Raw genomic sequence first — 22,059 nt, forward strand, 5'->3', positions numbered from 1 at the left:
ATATAGTGTGCCTGCCAAGTAATTCATCTTATACATCTCTGGTAAATTCTGTCAGAAACGAGTGTTTTCTAAGAGCACATGTCAATTCTCTGAGTACTGGATATTCTCTCTATACATTAATAGAGATGAACTCGACAATCACAAGATCTTATCCAGATACCATGGTCTAGGTTATAAGGATCAAATATATTAACTGATGGAAAACCATTATTGAAGCTTTAAGGTTTGATACAAATACGAGGTAGGAATTATTAAATAACCAGCATATGTAGAGATATTGGGTAAAAATAGTGGACTAAATATGTGCATCTAATACCACTATATCTAAATCTTCACAAAAAAGTATTTTTATTGAAGAGCAAAGTCTCCAATGGGAGCTCCTGGAAAGAAAAAAACAATGACCTCAGAAATGAAAAACTTAATAGAAGGATTAGAATGCAGATTGAGATTTCCCAGAAAGAGTAATAAGACAGTGATAGAAAGTAGGAAAAAACAGATGAGAAATGCACCCAAATAGCTGAATTGTAGGAGTTTTATAAACACAACAATGCATATAAACTAACTCAAGAAAACACTTCAGATCGAATGTCATGAGTTTTCAGATCAAAAGGGCCACTTAGTGGCCAGCATACTAGGTATGTCATTGTAAGATTTCCTAACACTGAGGACAATGAAATCCTACAAGGTCACATGCAAAGAAGGCTTTGGCCTCAAAAGCAGCCCTTGGAATCTAGAAGATGATGTCACTCGGTTACCAAAGTTCTGAAGCAATCAGACATGTACAATTTCCCTCTCATGAACTCTCAGTACGTTCTAAAAAATATACGTCATCAAAAAGAGGGAAGAAAGCAGGAAATGAGAAGACACAGGATCCAGAAACAGGTGATCCAACATGGGAAAAGGGCAAGTGAATTCCCAGGACAATGTAAAGGGAGGTTCCAGAATGGCAGCTGTGTATTCTCCCATATCCTTGGGAGAGAAGGCTTTCCCAAGAACAAATTGAGAAGAAACCTAGATACTGATCTACCAAAAATTACTGTGTAACTATATTGGGAACAGGAAGCCTGGGAAGTGTACATATGCGTAAAAAGGGGTGAGTAGCGAAAAGGAAGTTGCATCTTCATCTCCCATTGTGGGAAGTACCCAAGGTTCAGATAGTACCTGAACTGAAAAATCAAAAAGTAGCAATTACAAACATGTTATTTATAGACAGGTAACAGAATTAGTTAAAAAAGCACACAATGATCTCTTTAGGGAAGGAAATTATTGCGGGAGTTGGTGGAGAGAGGTTGAAGGACTAGTCTTCATCTTAATAAACCTTGTAGAACTATTTGATTTTTAAAATTATGTGCCTGTATAACTTTGATATGTTTTTTAAAATAAAAAAATATTGTAGTAAAAAATATCAAAAGAATGATTCTGGTATAACCTCCAGATGATTCTGATGCATGCTCAAGTTTGAGAACAACTAGATAGACTTCTTGAAGGGAATTTCCAGGAAAGAAGGTGCTTGGCAATTGTTCACAGCTTCTGTGGACCTTCTCATAATTACTTTTACATAAAACAAGCTGAAGTGTCAACATGATTTCAAAGCTTAGTATCTTTTCTTTTCTTAAGTTAGTATCTATTTAAAACTAGAGAGGAATTGCCTAGCAATCTGTGGTATCTGAAGGACAGAATCACTCATAGTGTTCTTAATTTACATAAAAAGTGGGACCGATTTGTATCATGATTTTCCACCTACTTATCCAAGAACGGATGACCCAAATGGTATGCTTAATGTTGTCAAGATTCTAGACACATTATTCCTTTTTTTTTAAATAATAGATTTATTTTTTATTGGTATTCAATTTGCCAACATACAGAATAACACCCAGTGCTCATCCCATCAAGTGTCCCCCTCAGCGCCCATCACCCATTCACACCCACCCCCCACCCTTCCACCACTCTTAGTTCGTTTCCTCCCCTTCCACCACTCTTAGTTCGTTTCCCAGAGTTAGGAGTCTTTATGTTCTGTCTCCCTTTCTGATATTTCCCACACATTTCTTCTCCCTTCCCTTCTATTCCCTTTCACTATTATTTATATTCCCCAATTGAATGAGAACATATAAAGTTTGTTCTTCTCCAATTGACACATTTCACTCAGCATAATACCTTCCAGTTCCATCTACGTTGAAGCAAATGGTGGGTATTTGTCATTTCTAGTGGCTGAGTAATATTCCATTGTATACATAAACCACATCTTCTTTATCCATTCATCTTTCGTTGGACACCGAGGCTCCTTCCACAGTTTGGCTATTGTGGACATGGCTGCTAGAAACATTGGGGTGCAGGTGTCCCGGCATTTCATTGCATCTGTATCTTTGAGGTAAATCCCCAACAGTGCAATTGCTGGGTCGTAGGGCAGGTCTATTTTTAACTCTTTGAGGAACCCCCACACAGTTTTCCAGAGTGGCTGCACCAGTTCACATTCCCACTAACACTGTAAGAGGGTTCCCTTTTCTCCGCATCCTCTCCAACAATTGTGGTTTCCTGCCTTGTTAATTTTCCCCATTCTCACTGGTGTGAGGTGTTATCTCATTGTGGTTTTGATTTGTATTTCCCTGCTGGCAAGTGATGCAGAACATTTTCTCATGTGCTTGTTGGCCATGTCTATGTCTTCCTCTGTGAGATTTCTCTTCATGTCTTATTCCTAAGTCTTCTAAACTGTCTCTTATCCTTCACCTGAAACTATATTGAAAATATACTTACATGTTACTGTAGTGTCTTGTCTACCAGATATTATCATAGTGATGGACTAGATAATCAAGCAGATCATTCATGCCTTCCAACTATAAAACAAGCTGTAAGTTCACTTCTTATTGGAAAATCTGAAACGTTGCTTAAATATTTACTAAAGAATTTTGAATCAGGATATTACATTTTAGTTCAGACATCATGCCTCAATGCTTTTTATAAAAGTCTTGCATTGCAAATATATTTCACTGGTCCTAATTTCTGGGCTGATGTCTGGCTCTAAGGAGACAAACATCTTGACTTATAGGCCAAACAGAGTTTATACATATGAGCAGAGATAAACCACAGTAGGTGAATGTCAAGAAAAAGAGGGCAAAAAGAGGAAGCATCATCCCTGTTCATAACACAGGCATATTCTGATACTGTGTTGCCTGTGTAAGAAAACCCACTTGGGGTTGAAGGCCAAGAGTAAGAAAGTGTTCCTGCATTACTATACATCATATAGGAGCAAAGCTGTGAGCCTATGCCCTTACCTAAAGAAATCTTACACTCAACTTAGAGTGGCACAGAGAATTATCAGAATGTAAAAGGAGCAAATATCCAGCCAACTGCAAGAGAATGCTCTTTTCTAGAAAGAAGCAAGAATGTGCAAGAGGAACAATAGATTTTCTTGCATAATTGCTGTAGAGTGCATATTTATCAGAGACGACACTGAATTTCATATAAACAATGTAAGAAATGAAGTAGTCAAGCACACATTTAAGCATATTTATCTTTAAAGTATATTAAAACTTTAATGTGAGAAAAGTCTGGTCTGTAAATTGTATCTGAAGGAAGGTATTTCAGATCATCTCTTTTTCCCCCTGGTATTTATACAAATGACCACATAAAAATCAGCAAACTTATCAACAGGTCACATACTCAGAAAAAGTCTGAACTGCCTAACTATTCTTGTTAAGATTAGAGTTATGACAGATAGCAACACTACATATAAACCTTTACATTAGATATCCTCTGAAAGAAAAGAGATCATAAAATGCAGTAAAGGAATCTGATTTAGTCATTGGAATAAACCCATCTAAACTACCAATATGATCAGATAATTCAACTTCATTTCTCTTAGTGAAAGTTTTCCCTAATCATGGTTTCTCTTTTCCCCATTATATTTGTATATTCATAGAACAGTCAATACTTAAGTAATCATGAATGCTCCAGTGCATATATCAAAACAACTACTACCACTTGCCAGTCTTAATACAGCACATGAATTCTAATTGCTAGTCTCTTTTATTCAAGATTAAGGTCTGTGCTCTCTGCCAAGGATTGTTTACAAATTATTGCTTTCTTCAAAACCACCACACACTGCAATAACATTAAGAAAGATAATGTATTTTTAAAGATTGTAATTACCATAAAGACATTAGCTCTGTAGCTACAACCAGGCAGGTTTATTTTATTTTTTTTAAAGATTCTATTTATTTATTCATGAGAGAGAGAGAGAGAGAGAGAGAGAGAGAGAGAGAGGCAGAGACACAGGCAAAGGGAGAAGCAGGCTCCATGCAAGAAACCCAATGTGGGACTCGATCCCACATCCCAGGATCATGCCCTGAGCCAAAGGCAGATGCTCAATCTCTGAGCCACCTAGGCGTCCCACACAAGACAGGTTTAATACGGGATTTCCTGGCTTTATTTCTAAATCTGGCACCAAAAATGCTTTTTTGGGTGCTACATGACCAGGGCTGACACTGACTCAGCCAAATTACATTGTAAATTACAGTGAAAAGATGTCTTAATTCTTTATGTAGGCCTGATCATCCCTTTTTTATACTCTTGATTTTGGTATTATAATAGTATTTCTAACAAAAAAGGAACAGATGATAACAACTGGATAAAAGTCAAGCAATTTAAGAGTTTTTCATTTGTTGGCTTAATTTATAGCACCAATCTGTGAAAGGAGAGCTTAAACTGGAAACCATGACAAAATTCAATGGCAAAAGGATTCATTCAATTACTACCTTCAGACCCAGTAGGGCATTCTTGATGTCAGTTTCCCAAAGAAGACAAATTTTGCTTTCCTACTCTTTCTGCTCCACCTCTTAGAATTTTCCCTTGTAGCCCCACTTATTCAAGGAGAATGGCCTGCATATGCATTAGCATTAGCCAGGAACAGTGGCAAATTAAAAAAATATATATGTGTGCTTATTTTAGGAAAGGCCAGAAAGAATTAACAAATTATGTCTATATTTTAAAAAGAAAAGCTAGTCTGATGCTTTCAAAGGTTCCTAATAAACCTGTCTATAGAAAGATTAACTCTTCTGAGAACAATTTTAATAAAAATTCTTCTGAGAATAGTTTTAATAAAATTCAAATTATTTTAAATTGATACAGAAATAGTTTACAAGCATAAATATCTCTAAGGTATTAGGTGTTTTCTTTTCAGTAATGGTTCCAGCACTTAAGATAACTTTTAACTTCTATTTATTGTCATGAGTATTTTACTTAACAAAACTGATATGTGTGAGGTTTGAGAGTAGGTAGAAGAGTAGGATTTTTTTTTTTATCTGTGCATAGCCTTAAAGATTACCATCAATACCCAAAGAGTGAATAGAACTAATTTTGCTATGTCTATACACTGTAAATAAATGGCATTTGGAGGTTCAACATTAGTGGCTTTAGCCATTTAAGAATAACTTTGAAGATCCAAGACACGTAATAGTGTTAAAGTATAATTAGAATCTAACATTGAGGAGCAACTCTTTAGAATGAGTTACAGAATTATGCTGATGTTTGTAATTATAGCCATTCATCATTTTCACTACTGTACACTATTCTACCACATGAATACAACTAATTTTAGTTATATTCTCCTGTTGAACATTTTCATTATCTGGTTTCCATTGGGGGGGGAGTCATCAATACTGATTTTATTATAGATAACGGTGCTGTCAACATTCTTTTATTATAATGAAATATGCATTAAATAAATTTTGTCATTTTAATCATTTTTTTTCATTTTAATCATTTTTAACTGTACAGTGAGGTGGTTGGTATTAAGTACTTTCACACTGTTATGCAACAATCATCACTGTCCATCTCCAGAACTTTTAAATCATGTCATACTCTATACCCATTAAACAATAACTCTCCATCTCCCTCTACCCAATACCCTCAGCCCCTGGCAACCACTACTCTCTCCTGCCTCTATGAATTAGACTATTACATGTACTTCATATAAGTAGGATCACACAATATATGTCTTTTTGTGTCTGGCTTAGTTCACTTAGTGTAATGTCTTTAAGATTCATCCATATGGAAGAATTGCTAGAACTTCCTTCTTTTTAAAGGCTAATTAATATTTCATTATATGTATATATTACATTTTGTTTATTTATTCGTCTATTGATGGACACTTGGGCTGCTCCCACTTTTGGTTATTGTGAATAATGTTACTTTGAATATTGCTATACAAATATGTGTTCAAGTCCCTACTTTCAATTCTTTTATTTGTACAAAAGTGGAATGCTGCATCACATAGTAATTCTATGTTTAATTTTTTAGTAACCACTGTACCATTTTCCACAATAGGCTGTACCATTTGACATTTGCACCAGTGATTCACAAGGATTTCAATTCTCCATATCCTCACTAACATTTTCTGTTTTCTGTTTTTCAGATAGTAGACATCCTAATGGATATGAAGTAGTATATCACTGTGGTTTTGATTTGTATTTCCCTAATGATTAGTGATGTTGAGCGTCTTTTCATGTACTTATTGTCCATCTTCTTTAAAGACATGTCTATTAAGGTCCTTTGACCATTTCTGAATTGGGTTGGTTGTTTTTGTAATTGTTATAATTGAGTTGTAGGATTTCTTTATATATTCTGGCATTAATCCCTTATCAGATACGTGATTGGTAAGTATTTTTACCCATTCTATGGGTTGCTTTTTTACTCTGTGAGAGTGTCCTTTAATAATATCATCATTCTTATACATGTCTTCAGAATCCTTATGTAAGAGTTTATTGAGAAAATATTCTAGGGGTGGTATTTGTGGATATTGTATTTCCAACATTTGGAAATAGTACCAAATTGTTTTCTGAAATAGAACTATCAAGTTACATTCTCACCAGCCGTTCCCTTTGACATATATTCTTATTTATACTTGATATTATCAGAATTTTAAATTTTTGTCAATATAGGTATGAAAGGATATCTCATTGTTGGCTTAATTTAATTTAATTGTAGGAATGGGCATAAAATGGCACAGACACTTTGGAAAATGGTACCTTTTAAAATTAAACCTATAATTTCTATATGACCCAGAATTCCCACTCCTCGGTATTGACTCAAGATAAATGAAATTTAGGCCTCATGAATACTAATAGCTATTTTTAACAGCCAAAAAATCAGGATAAACCCAAATATCCATTAGCTGATGAATGGTAAATAATGACAATAGAATATCATTTAGCAATAAAAATGAACTACTGATACATGCCCTGACATTATGTAAAGTGAAAGTCACACCAAACACAAAGTAACACAAAAAGACTACATTTACTGGATGATTCCTTTCACATGAAATTCTAGAGAAAGGCAATACCACAGTGACAGAAAGCAAATCAGTAGCTGTTTGGAGCTGGAAGTGAACACTGATTGCAAAGGGGCCTGAGGAAACTATAGGTTGATGGAACTGTTCCATATGCTGATTGTGATGGATGTTGTACAATTGCATAGAAATAACAAAATTCATCAAACTACATACTTAAAATGAATAAATAAGATTCTAGCTCAATTATAATCTGATTTAATTACTTTTAAAAGTTAGACTGTGCTCACTTCGTTCGGCAGCACATATACTAAAAGTTACAGGCTATGTTCAAATCTCTAGGTTGTCTATCTTTTTACTTCTGAAATAATAACACAACAAATGAACAACAGTCCTACACAAGTGGCTTCAGAAGTTGACTAATAACCTGGACTTTGTCCTATATTTCAATGAAGCTGCAATTTGAGAACATAAAGGGATCTGACCTGACCAGGCTATGATTGATGAAAAACCATTGGAATCATGAATCTACATATCTCCCCACATCTTTTAATTGATTACAGTGCTTTTCAGCTTCCCTCAGGTTTCCAAGTAAAATATTCTGTTAATAGAAGTAGCTACTTTCTTAAATTTTAATATTGAACTCTTTTCTCTCAACAGTCAACTTCTGAATAGCTGGTATGTCCTCAATACTGGGATGCTTCAATCCTAAGGTGATCTCTCACAGTAAGCACTTAATAGTCACTATGTTTATTATTATTTATCTGGACAATCTCATGGCATCTTCTCACTAAAATATTATTTGATATTTTTGCCACATTAGTAAATCAGGAAGGGTATGGCCATATAACAGACATATAATAATATCGTTATATTGCCGTTTTTAAATAGGTACCAATTAACTCTGTCCAAAAATTTTAAAATAGTAACATTTAATTATAGTAGAAAGGAGGTAGGAATCAGTCTTTTTTTTTTAAAGCAGTTTTTAAAACACTCTTATTGTAGCATAAATGGGGAAAAGACTATTCTGATAATGCAGATTTTTAAAGAGTTTTAAAGAAGTGAATGGCAAGGCTTTGCATTTCTCCCTATGACAGAAGCCAGGGAAAGCAAAATCTAAGCAATTGTTTGAGGGAGAGAAGTAAACTACATGTAAGTGGGGCTGGTATTGTGCTTTTCCTTTTTAAAGAAGTAAGGCAGCTTTACAAAATAGGTTATAATTGAATGGAGTACTTTCCTGTAATTAGCCAACCCATACTTAAAGCAACAAAGAATATTTTTGATGTACACTATCTGCCCCCGGCACTCCTGCCCCATTTCATTTCTCCCTATTTTCCTCTTGTTTTTATAAAATAATACTCTTGTGAAACTAGCTCAGGAGGCCCTCAAGGACTAGAGATGTATGTTTTATTTCTCTTTATCACTGCAAAGCATGTAGCACAGGGTTCCACAGAAAATAAGGGCTCAAAAAATATGGCGAATTTGCTGCCAATAATTAGCTAAAAAGTATATGTATGTGAATAGTTCTTAGATTGCTTAAAATTATCACAGGGATAACTGGATGTTCAGAGTTTTATTTGAATGTGAACTACTTACTATCTTATAAACCCTCTTCTGTAGTCATCAATCCCCCTTAAAGTTATACCATGCCTACATTATTATGGCTTTGTTTGACAAGAAAATCAGTTTATAAGATGATCAGTCACATTCAGTCACAGTGGCCACATTTTTTGAACAGCAGTTTCATATAGGGTTAAAAGTCCCCTTCAAACAGAGCTTTTACAGAATAAAAAGGCATTTGTTTTTAAACGTACTAATTATATTCACTAAATGCTGTTCATGTTGTCACCTTTCCCCCACTGTGAGGATTACAAAATCAGTCATAAGATTAAACTTAGAAAATGACTACAGCAAGTCACAGAATACTAAGCCAGCTGAGTTCATTTAAATCATCTATGGAAACAGTCTTTGTGGTGAACCAAGACCTACAACCAGTCCCATAAATCTCATTATTTTTTTCTCTGATCCAGTGCTGAATTTTTTTTTTTTTGCCACTCCTGATATATGGGGGAATAGTCAAGAACCAAAAAAAGGTAGTTTATTTTGTTTGTTTGTTGTTTTGTTTTTGTAAACTAGAGAATTAGTTCTGTCAGCCATACTACCCAACACAATAGTTAACTATATCCATTACTGTTTAGTCACAATGACTTCAACAAGTATACTTCTAGCACGGTATTAAATTGTGCTTTTTAAATCAGTGCATGAGGAAAACAAAAATTTAAATGAGAGAAATTACAATTGTGTCCATCTTTCTGTTTTCCTGAAATGTGTGTATTTAGAGCCATAAACTAAGCCATACATTTGTCTTCTACTGAAAATGAATTACAACCCTCACTATATACAACTATATATAACAAATATACTATATATATAACAAATATACTATACTATATACAAATATATAGTTGGTTTTTAAATAATTATCATTGGCAGAAGATAAGGAGCATAATTTGGAAAGTCTTACTTTCCATTTTTAAATGCTCTTTACAAGTTTGTAAATTTATGCATAAGACATATTTAACTCAATCTTATTTCTCTCTGATCATCCAATTCTGAGAATCATGATTTTTTTCTCACTCTTTCATTTTTTGTTTTAATCACTTGTTCGATTGCTATACACACACACACACACACACACACACACAAATATACTTTTTGGCTTGGTCTGGCTTCTAATCCCTTTTCCTTGGTCCCCTCCCTAATATGAAATTTCCAAAAACTGGAATGTTTTCCTTCTCAAAAAGGTCAGGTGTTTGCACTGGAAAGCACAATAATCAGGCATAGCTAGTACACAAGGCAATTGTGTACCATGAATTTTAATATTACCCCTCATCCCAAGTTATCTAGACATGTGGGAGGCAGATTTAACTGTAATACAGAAGTTAAAAGCAGGGACAGCAGCACAAGCTTCACAATACAATGATCACTTAAGGGCCTGGGAAGTGCATGCGTCTGTGCTTGTGTGTGTTTAAAGGATAGAACATTTTCACATATATAAGTAAAATAGGAAAGAAATGTTGTGAGAAGAAAAATAACATCTTCAAAGCAGTTAACACCAACAAGGAATACTAATCAAGTCTGCAACAGACAAATTACATTTACAAACTACTGTTCTCCAGAGAATTTAATAAACTGAAAATTGGGGAGGGGGGTTTATAATGCGGTTTTCACACAGCCTAAGCTATAGTATTGTAAATGTGATAATATCTAAACAGATGTAACCAGATTCTGAAAAAAACAAACAAGTGTCACATTTAAAGTATAAGCTGACTAGTTTGCACCAATGAATGCAAATTAATGAATATTTCAACTTAGAGAAATATCTTTAAATAAGCTCATGAGACTTCTATATGTTTAGAGGCAAGAGTAACAGAGGTGTAAATTTGTTCTGTTTAATCAGAGTTCAAATTTTTGAAAAAGGTATTGTGCTATACATACTCCTTCATAACTAAAGGTATACCTCAAATATATTGCAGGCTTGGTTTCAGTCCACAATAAAGTGAATATTGCAATAAAGCAACTCAGATGAATTTTTTGGTTTCCTAGCAGATCCAAAAGTTATGTTTATACTATACTGTAGTCTATTAAGTATGCAATAGCATTATATCAAAAAAACCTAGATATATAATTTAAAAATACTGTAAGCTAACCATTATCAGTGTTTTCAGTAAGTCATAATCACTGATCATAGATCACTATAATAAACAATACTGAAAAACTTTTAAATATTCTGAGAATTAGCAAAATGTGACACAGACACACCAAGTGAGCAAATGCTATTGGAAAAATAGTACCTATAGATTTGCTTGACACGGGGTTGCTAAATCTTAAATTTGTAAAAAACACAAAATTTGCAAAGTACAATAAAATGAGGTATGCCTGTATACCAATTTAAATAAGTATATCTTCAAAACTGCTTAATTCCTATGCCCCTATGATCACATAGCTTTACCTGTGCTAATACAGCAGTCCTCTTTTTCTCCTTTCCCAATTCCATAATGTAGGCTACAGAGAGTAAGAAAGATATGAAGTATCTCCACATGAACCTAAATCTGGAAAATGTCATGATCATCTGTAAAAGTTGAGATTGCCATCTTGGAAGAAAATGCCTATAAAGATGGAAATGGACTTGATCCACATCAAGTGTTCTTTCTACTTCAGGGGTCAATCTGTATGTACAGACTACTATCCTATAAAAAGACTAGGTACTCTACATCTTAAAAGTGGGAAAAGAGCTGATTTTCTAACTGAAAGACAGTCTTCAAAACACATGGTGGTATGTTTGTGGGATTACAAAATCAGGAGGCCAAGATCACATGTTCCTAACTTTTATTTTATTTTTAAAAGATTTTATTTATTTATTCATGAGAGAACAGAGAGAGGCAGAGGGAGAAGCAGGCTCCATGCAGGGAGCCCAACGTGGGACTCGATCCCAGGTCTCCAGGATCACGCCCTGGGTTGAAAGCAGTGCTAAACCGCTGAGCCTCCTGGGCTGCCCACATGTTTCTAACATTTAGAGGGCTATATTTTAAAGAGAAGCTCAAAAGTAGTCTGTGTTTTGTTCAGATTTTAAAAGGCACCAAAGACATCAGGTGTGAGGATTTTGGATTGCATTTCTGAGCTAGTATCCAAATATCTTGATTATGGGATGCCTGGGTGGTTCAGTGGTTGAGTGTCTGCCTTTGGCTCAGGGCATGATCCTGGAGTTCCGGGATCAAGTCCCACGGGCTTTCTGCATGGAGCCTACTTCTCCCTCTGCCTATGTCTCTGCCTCTCTCTCTCTGTCTCTCATGAATAAATAAATAAAATCTTTAAAAGAAAAATAAATATCTTGATTACTAGAGAAATGGGAATCACTGAAGCAATCTTTTAATACTACCATTTGCTTGTGTGTACAAATCCACATGCACTGATTAATAGAATGTGCTTTAGGATATATAACAATAACGTATGGGAATTAAAAGAGCTCAGAATTGTTTCTTTAAAAAATAAATTTAGTGTTCTATAAATTTAAACACTTCTGGACTTCCTGACTTAAACAATAATATTATTGCTTGCTGTTTGAAAATTATACGTTTTGGTATACTGATTTACATGAAAAACTCAGGGAAACAAAATCTCAAGACACAATTATGGATACTGAATCTAAAATGTCACCACTGGCATAGTACCACAACAGGACAACATTTATCTTTAAGCCCAAGAAACTATTCAATGGTTCTCAATGATGAGAGCTCATTAAGCACAGTACAATAAAACACAATGGACTTAAATAAAGTTCAACCATCAAATAAGCTGAACAAAGGAAACCATTTATAATTTAGAATGGGGGATCCCTGGGTGGCTCAGCAGTTTAGTGTCTGCCTTCAGCCCAGGGTGTGATTCTGGAGTCCCGGATCCAGTTGGCATCAGGCTCCCTGCATGGAGCCTGCTTCTCCCTCTGCCTGTCTCTGCCTCTCACTCACTCTGTGTCTCTCATGAATAAATAAATAAAATCTTAAAAAATAAATAAATAAAATTAAGAATGATATCCAGTTCTTAAATCATTCTATGCTGCTTAGTTGTTTCAGAGGTCAAAAATGGTTGTTTCTACTTCAAAGAGTATGACATGACACAGACAAATCCTTAACTTGAAATGTTTGTGTCTATTAGTCATAAATTACGAACATAGTATGGTGTGTCATGATATTACATGATGACATTTAAAAATGCAAAGCAACATGAATGAGCTTGTCTGGGTTTTGCTGTACATTTGGATATATGTCACTGATTATAACCAGTGACTCAGGGAGATCAACAACTGAAAATTCTTTTCTTCAAATAGCCCCGCAGGAAGGAGATTTTAAAGGACCCACAAGGAAAAAAAGGAAAGTTTAGAAAGAAGACCTAACATTCCACCCAATCCTGTACTTGATAGGCTTCCCTTACACAGCATTTTCCGATGCAAATTATATCCCTTAAAGCAATTTTCTTCTCAGCAAAATATCAACCACAACTCCTCCAAATTCAAGTAATGTTAAATACTGTCTGATAGGAAAAAAAGATTTCAGTGAAGCAAAAGAGACCATCAAATTCTAAAAATAGCCTGAGCCACTGAAATAATTTGAGTCTTAGGAAAAGTTGGATTCTAACTATACATCTGCCACTGAGTGATCCTGGGTAAGTTATCTCCCTGGAGGTCCGATTTTCATTTGTAAAATTTGAGAACAGCAGCTAAACTTGCCTACACAAAACTGATAGGCTCTAAGAGTCTATACATACAAGGTCAAGTGATAGCTCTATAATTAGGCAGATTATTAGGTGCTATTTTATTACAAATATATAGGCTCTACTGCCTGGATACATTAAAATGTATTAGAGGAAGAGAAATGTTCTATTAATATTCCTGCAATTTGGGCAGCCCAGGTGGCTCAGCAGTTTAGCGCCACTTTCGGCCCAGAGCCTGATCCTGGAGACCCCGGGATCGAGTCCCACGTCGGGCTCCTTACATGGAGCCTGCTTCTCCCTCTGCCTGTGTCTCTGCCTCTTTCTCTCTCTCTCTCTCTCTCTCTCTCTGTGTCTCTCATGAAGAGATAAATAAAATCTGTAAAAAAAAATTATAATAATATTCCTGCAATTACTTCCAATTCAATTCGAATTAAAAAAGGGATTTCTAGGGGCTGCCCCAGTGGCCCAGAGGTTTGGCACCGCCTTCAGCCTGGGGTGTGATCCTGGAGACCTGGGATTGAGTCCCACATCGGGCCTCCCTGCATAGAGCCTGCTTCTCCCTCTGCCACCACCCCCCCATGAATAAATAAATAAAATTAAAAAAAAAGAGAGAGAGAGAGAGATTTCTCATTTTACAAGCTACCAAAGAGTCAAGAAAATCTTTATGTGATTTTCCCAATTTCTGGAATTCCATAAGTGGCAGAGGTGTGTTCTGTAATGCTTCCTTGCATTGAACCATATATATCCAAACATCCTGTTATAGTACAATGAGAGGCAGTGTGCTTGCAAGGATTGGGACACAGAAAACAGACTTAAGCCTCAACTTGGATAATTGCTAGCTGGTATTTAAAATTGGAAATTGGAAAAATTGTATGACTTAAATTGTACGCTTTTATTTACTAATTTGTAAATGGGGCCAATAATAATTCACCTCCCTGAATGGCAAGGAAAGTACTTTATAAACTGTTAAACCATAGGCAACCAAATGTGTAGACTATTGACTAGAATGTATTGATCTTTGGTAGGGTGCCTTTTAGTATATTCTACAGTGGTTATTTTCTAAAATATTTTTGCTTATAAATTCATAGTCATATATTTATTTGTTAACCCACATTTGAAGGTAGAATTGCTGGTTAATATTTATAGCAAACAATACATTTTAATGTTTTTTTTTTTTTAATAAATGAACCACAGCAGTGGGACAATTATATATTCAATAGTTTCGCTGGTAAAAAATGGTATACCCTTTAAATCTGTGAGGAACTACAGTCTCTAAATTAAAAAAAAAAAAAAAAAAGTTAACACTTATGCCAAACATTCACAACAAGATCTTGGACTTCCTATCTCCGAAACTGACAAAATTAATTTCCGTTGTTGAAACCACCCAGACTGTGGTACTCTGTCATGGCAGTTGGAACCTGCCAAAACACAAACCAAGTATTTCCCTTCTCTGAGTGTCCATTTTCTTATCAAGGAATTGAAGAGGCTAGACTAGTTACCTTCTTATGTTAAGATTCTAAGTTTAGGGCAGCCCCGGTGGCTCAGTGGTTTGGCGCCGCCTTCAGTCCAGGGCATGATCCTGGAGACCCGGGATCAAGTCCCACATCGGGCTCCCTGCATGGAGCCTGCTTCTTCCTCTGCCTGTGTCTCTGCTTCTCTCTCTCTCTGTGTGCCTCTCATAAATAAATAAAATCTTAAAAAAAAAAAAGATTCTAAGTTTATATGGAAACCATCCACATCATTTCAGCTAAAAATGATGAGATGTGAAATTTTTAAAGTACTTAGATGTGACTTTTTTCTTAGTTTTTTTTTTTGTTGTTGTAGATTTTTCTCTTGGATTATATATTTCTAACTTTTGTTTCCACAGACAGCAGTCATTTTCTTTACAAATCATATCTTCTGGTAACTAATCTTCTATTTCACATTAAAAATGAAGCTTTTTTTCACTTTCCTTCTTTCTTTCTTTCTTTCTTTCTTTCTTTCTTTCTTTCTTTCTTTCTTTCTTTCTTTCTTTCTTCTTTCTTTCTCTGGGGGAGAAGACTTTCCTTTGTGTACTTGGGATAATACCTACAGTATTCTGTCACAAATACTATGTGATGGTTTCTAGGAAATAAGGCCTTTAATGTTACCTACACTTTATAGAAATGATGGATCTTAGAAATAGGAACACAATTACATTACCATATTAATCCTTATGACTTAAAGTAAGATATACAAAATTTTCTCCATAGTAAATTGAAATGTTTTCTTCAGGTTCTTTGTACAGTATATTTCACATTTGTACAAAAGCACATCATCCTACTCATCATGACTTGTTATATCTCTCTGTCCAACCAGAATGACTAGAAAGTCATACATAGTATGGGTGAGGGGATATTAACTCAAGGCAGAAAAAGAAAGGTTCATGACCTTCATAAGTTACGAAATGAATGATTTAAAAAATTATGAAGGCAAGCTAACCATACTAGTATACAAATAACTCAAAATCTTTTCACAACCTCCCAGCCAATGTTATTTGTCTCCAACATATCCAATATTCCAGTCAGTGTGGTTTTCTAATTCCTCTTCAAACACATGATGATTATCCCCAGTTATCTACCATCATTTTTTTTCTATTTTTTTTCTCTACCATCATTAAAAAGAACTACTACCATTTAACATTATTTTTCAAAGAACTGTGACAAAGATAATTTTATTTGACCCAAAAAACAACCCTAAATAACAAAATAAGCAAGGGTCACTGGATTTCCTCAGTTACAGGTAAGGAAATAGAGTTCAGAGAGAGTAAGTGACAGCCATGAAAACTTGGCTATTAATGGGCAAAATGGAAGCTAAAAGGTAGGTTCTGAGTCGATCTTTTTCCTGTCTTGCAAGGTTATGCCTTCTTCCCTTATATAACCTAGTTCTACCATTCCTTCAAGATACTTCTCTTTCATTTTGCAGTACTGCTCATCCCCACCCCATAATCAAAAACTCCTCCCTCTTCTGACGTCCTGTTAATCTCAATGGCCATTAGTCTTGGTGTTCACTGACAGTGTATCTTGTGACATTACATATTATTCTATATGTAGTATATTTCCCGACCACTTAACTGTACCACTAGCTTCTTGAGGTTTCTATGCATCTTCTGTGTTGTTTGTATGCCCCTGGTATACCAATGATCTCTTTTGTTTTGCCTTTGTTTGTCTGACGTCCCTTGACCTGTCACTAATCTTTGGTGTCCCTATCTTTGGATAACCACATCCTTTAGGACATGAGCAATCTTCCATCACAGGTAGTCCTGGTAGTGTTATCAATCAAGGTTCTTTGCCTTCCCTTGGACAAGGAGTATTCTTGTAATCCACGCTAGGCCAATCAGTCTGTCTTTCTAATAAGAATTTAAATCAAACTCAGAGAAAGAAGGAGGAAAATGGTTGGAGCTAATGCACCCAAAGACAATTTCCTAAAAAGACTTTCCATTTGTTCCTGCTCCCCGTTCCCTCAAAGATACCATTGTTGTTGCTTTTTTAAAGGCCAAGTTATTCAGCTTCTTCAGTTTCTAGTTGAGCTATTTCTTACATTTCGATAAATTCCTGGCTTTTTTGTTTTATTTTCTTTTTTGTTTTTTGCTTTTATCCAACAGAATCATTTTCTCTTGTAAAGATCCTTATCTTATATACCCACAAAGCTTAGTGCCTAGGGATTTTCAAATGTTTTGTTCTTATGCAGATTATGTTATTGTATATAGCTGAAAACATAAGTAAATGACCCTGAAGTGCACCACTGCTATTGGTTAGAATTTTAATAAACAACAGGCAAACAGGGGCAAAGAAAACATTGGGAACTCATCTGCATGGAAATGACTTGTATTACAGTTCAGAACCTTGGTTTGGTGATTCACAAAGTGATAATTCACAGCTGCAAATTAAAGCATTTTATGGTAAGGGTAGTATTTATAGTAATATGACACCAGTTAGTTATATTTGACATTTAGGTTAACCTATCTGTTTTCCTTTTCTTCCCAAATATCATAGGAGCCAATTGTGACCATCTGAATTTTTAATATTATTTTACTACAAGATATATCTGATAAATTTAACTGCTTACACCATGGCTCCTTTTTAAGATGGTGAATATTTTAACATACTCTATAACTTGTGAAGAGCAGATTATAGTCATATTCACTAAGAAAGGAAATTATCATTAGAATAATTTAGGTGGGTAAATGTTATCATTTTTCAAAGCAAACTCAGTGCTCTACAAAGGAAGTTCTCTCTGCTATTCTTTAAGCAAATTAAGAAATATCAACCAAATAATCTTTTATAATATAACTGGAATTTAACAACAATTCTAGCTAATCATACATCAGTAGTTAGTGAATTCACTTTTGAACAGATTACAAACCTAAGTAAACTTGTTTCTATGTCCTTCACAAATTTCTATCATTTTAGACATTTACATCTACTCAGAACCCTTTGTATTCCAGGAATATCCTTTTAATCCTAGACATTAGGGGAATGTCATGCATGTATATGATTTCTCTTTCTTAAGGACAAATATTTCCCTAAAGAGAAAAACCCTACTGAAAAGTGGGCAGGGGGAAGATAGGGACATCTAAAAAAAATCATTTCTTCTTTTTTAGAACATCTATTACTACATGATAGTATTTCCCACAAGATTATTTTTATTTCATATGAAGTTGGGAAAAATCTTTGTGCTGAATCCTTTGAGTATACCTCTAGTGATAGATGTCAGATTAGTGTTGTATAAAATTTCATTTGACAGCTAGAAGACAGGAAGAAGATTCTCTCCAAAATAGAACTGTAAAATCCTTCTGTGAGATTAATATAATCTTTTGTTTCCATGTATAAATGACTTATTCATATTTGCTATAAAAATTAGTTCATGTAATTAATTGGAATAATGTGAAATTAAGAAAGTTAGAAAAGATACATATATAGTCAAATTAGGATAGTTGGTTTTAAATGTTTTTTTTATATGAATCAAATGTGAAATAGGTATACAATACAAATTTTCAATGATCTTTTCTCTTAATTTATAATATTTTTATGATCACTGACTAAAAATATCTTAAGATTCATCCACCCTGCATATAGTATATACTTAAAAAGCATCTTTGGAAGAGATGACTTTCTTAGTATTAAATTTATGGTATGCAATACAATGCAAATGTATTAAATATTTAGATTTATCCTATAAATGTGGCTACAATTTATTCCATTTTATTACAAGCATTACCTTATTCTCTCTGGCATTATCAAATAATTTCACATGTCCCCTAATATCCCAAGAAGAGGGAGTAACAATATTAGGTTTTGGGGTTTTTTTTCGACAAAATCTAGCATTCCAGATGATCTTCCCTATCTTTCTGGCACTCCTTCTTTACACCCCTCAAAAATGAATAAGGAGTAAACAGATATAATTCCATTATACATCCTATTCCTATAAAGGTTATTCTTTGTCTATCTGAGTTAGAAGCAAATCACTTTTGATGCATATTAAAACGTTAGTCCATACATATGTAATGTGCATCTATTTAATGCATTAATAGAAAAGAAATTTATATCCATTCCTACATTTGAGATTTTTGTTATACTTCAAGAACTAACCAGTTTTTCAATGGTTTAAGATGTGAGAAGAAAAAAAAGTGAAAGAATGGTGAGATGTCAAAGAGATATTGATTGTTTTCAGATTTATTTTCCTCTCTAGCATTCTTATAGGCCTTCACTTCAGAGTCTGTTCAGTTTTCTCTTTGTAACAGACAGATCTTTCCCTTGAATAAGGTGATTCACTCTAGCCTAGAAATGGCTGTATATGATCATTTTTGTGCTTCTCTGTTTCTTCTCATGAGAATTAAAATCTCAAAAAAATACTATGAAATGTCTTCATCAAAACAGCAAGATGACTGTCATTTAGTTTTTTTTAACTTTTAGTTAGTAGACTAGATATCTAGTATAAGCTTAGTAACAACAGTATTCAACAACATAGAGTATTGTTTGTTTAGACCAGAATAAGGAAAGCATATTCAAAAAGAAATTTCTGGCTATTTACCTTATTACATTTAGCTCCTCAAACAGTTTTAAGAAAGACATAAAATAAGTACAAGGGAACTGAAATAGAATATTGCATCTACTTTATAAAAGGCAATTTAAAAAAAATTTACAAACACCAGAAAGTTCTGATCAGAGGAGTTTAGTACTATATTACAACAGAATTTGCATAGTCTTTGAGATTTTACTGCACTAAAATTAAACAAAAATATATTTATCTGTTTTAATTGAGATATAATTTACTTATCACAACATTCATCATTTTATTTTTATTTATTTATTTTTAAAAGATTTTATTTATTTATTTGACACACACACACACAAACAGAGAGAGAGAGAGAGAGCACAATCAGCAGCAGAGTGAGTGAAGCAGGTTCTCCACCAAGCAGGGAGCCCGATGTGCAGCTTAGTCCTAGGACCATGGGATCATGACCAGAGCCAAAGGCAGATGCTTAACTGACAGCCACCCAGGTGCCCCAACATTCACCCTTTTAAAGCATATTATTTTTTTGGCTTATGTACTATTGCCAATTTAGAGTGACCCTTCTCACAGATGAGATTATTATTTAGCATTATAAAATGTTATCTTACCTTACAAAGGAAGTTGATTTTAAAACCCAAAGACTGGGCATTTCTAGAGCCTGAGTTCATGTAGTTTCCAACCAAAAGAACTAACTCTAAAAGTCTGTTAAAGCTTTCACTTTTCTTCATTTCTTCACAGGCAAGAGTTACTGCTATGATGCTTGGTTTGATGTTGTTTACATGTTCTTCAAACGTGAGCTTGAAAAGAATGTTATCTAGACGAGGCCGCAACATTTTCACTGAGCTCATCTGTAAGACAAGAAATGCTCTATAAGAATATAGATATATAAAGCCTGCTGTTTCATTTTCTAGTGGGGATAATTTTATAGACAATATGGTAAAATTTCTGCATAAAATGAATTTTCTGGGTTTTAAAAAATATTGTTTTGTTATGTTTTAGACATTCCAAAGGAATATTTTCATCAACGTTTAAAAACAGCTGTTCAGTTTTAAACAAATCATCCTTATAACAATAAGAAAATATTATTGAAGCTAAACAGTTGCTATTGTTAACTGCATAATCACTAATCATTTTTAAAATAATTTTAATAGTCTTTTTTTATATAAATTTTTATTTATTTATGATAGTCACACAGAGAGAGAGAGAGAGAGAGAGAGAGAGAGGCAGAGACACAGGCAGAGGGAGAAGCAGGCTCCATGCACCGGGAGCCCGACGTGGGACTCGATCCCGGGTCTCCAGGATCGCGCCCTGGGCCAAAGGCAGGCGTCAAACCGCTGCGCCACCCAGGGATCCCCATAATCACTAATCATAAATAGCATTTAAACTACCAAAAACTGTTCCCTGAGGTAAATTATGAAAATTTACAAACATGAAACTGAGTTGAGTGGATAGTTTCGCCATAGATATAATATGTACATGGTAACAGAAAATGTAAGAGGAATCAGATTTCTTAAGAAATTACATATTACTATGCTGTTTGAAATCATAGGACTAGCTCTGATTGAACATTTGATAATTTTTAAACCAATGATTTTTATTCATTGAATATATTAAATATTTATATATGCTCTAAAGAATTTCCCCTACTGGACAGAATGTTGATGTTAAGTTAATTAGGTAATGGTAAAATCACATGAACTTACTTTTTTTTTGTATATTTTTATTGGACTTCGATTTGCCAGCATATATTATAACACCCAGTGCTCATCCCATCAAGTGCCCCCTTCAGTGCCTGTCACCCAGTCACCCCGTCCCCCTGCCCACCTCCCCTTCCACTACCCCTTGTTCATTTCCCAGAGTTAGGACTCTCTCATGTTCTGTCACCCTCTCTGGTATTTCCCACTCATTTTCTCCCCTTTCCCCTTTAATCCCTTTCACTATTTTTTATATTCCCCATATGAATGAAACCATATAATGTTTGTCCTTCTCCGATTGACTTACTTCACTCAGCATAATACCCTCCAGTTCTATCCACGTTGAGGCAAATGGTTGGTATTGGTCGTTTCTAATGGCTGAGTAATATTCCATTGTATTGTGGACATTGCTGCTATAAACATTGGGGTGCAGGTGTCCTGGCATTTCACTGCATCTGTATCTTTGGGGTAAATCCCCAGCAGTGTAATTGCTGGGTTGTAGGGTAGCTCTATTTTTAACTCTTTGAGGAACCTCCACACACTTTTCCAGAGTGGCTGCACCAGTTCACATTCCCATCAACATTGCAAGAGGGTTCCCCTTTCTCCACATCCTCTCCAACACTTGGTGTTTCCTGTCTTATTAATTTTCACCATTCTAACTGGTGTGAGGGGGTATTTCATTGTGGTTTTGATTTGTATTTCCCTGATGGCCAGTGATACGGAGCATTTTCTCATGTGCTTGTTGGCCATGTCTATGTCTTCCTCTGTGAAATTTCTTGT

The 22,059-nt window shown here is 34.7% G+C and overlaps 1 protein-coding gene and 1 long non-coding RNA gene across 8 annotated transcripts in view; one reads left to right on the plus strand and one right to left on the minus strand.

Moving 5' to 3' along the window:
• DIAPH2 (diaphanous related formin 2) overlaps positions 1 to 22,059 on the minus strand; it is a 1,054,304-nt gene that overhangs the window by 493,554 nt on the left and 538,691 nt on the right. For all 7 annotated transcript variants that reach the window (XM_072816467.1, XM_072816462.1, XM_072816464.1 and 4 more), the window contains one exon: positions 20,194 to 20,433. In XM_072816467.1, coding sequence (XP_072672568.1) covers positions 20,194 to 20,433 — 240 coding nt within the window. The remainder of the gene's footprint in view (positions 1 to 20,193; positions 20,434 to 22,059) is intronic.
• Positions 760 to 20,493, plus strand: LOC140627898 (uncharacterized). Its single transcript, XR_012026411.1, has 4 exons — positions 760 to 882; positions 7,946 to 7,998; positions 11,350 to 11,516; positions 20,324 to 20,493. It is a non-coding gene; the product is annotated as an uncharacterized lncRNA (long non-coding RNA).

Source organism: Canis lupus, chromosome X (genome assembly GCF_048164855.1).
Source record: "Canis lupus baileyi chromosome X, mCanLup2.hap1, whole genome shotgun sequence".
In the NCBI taxonomy this organism is placed as follows: domain Eukaryota; kingdom Metazoa; phylum Chordata; class Mammalia; order Carnivora; family Canidae; genus Canis; species Canis lupus.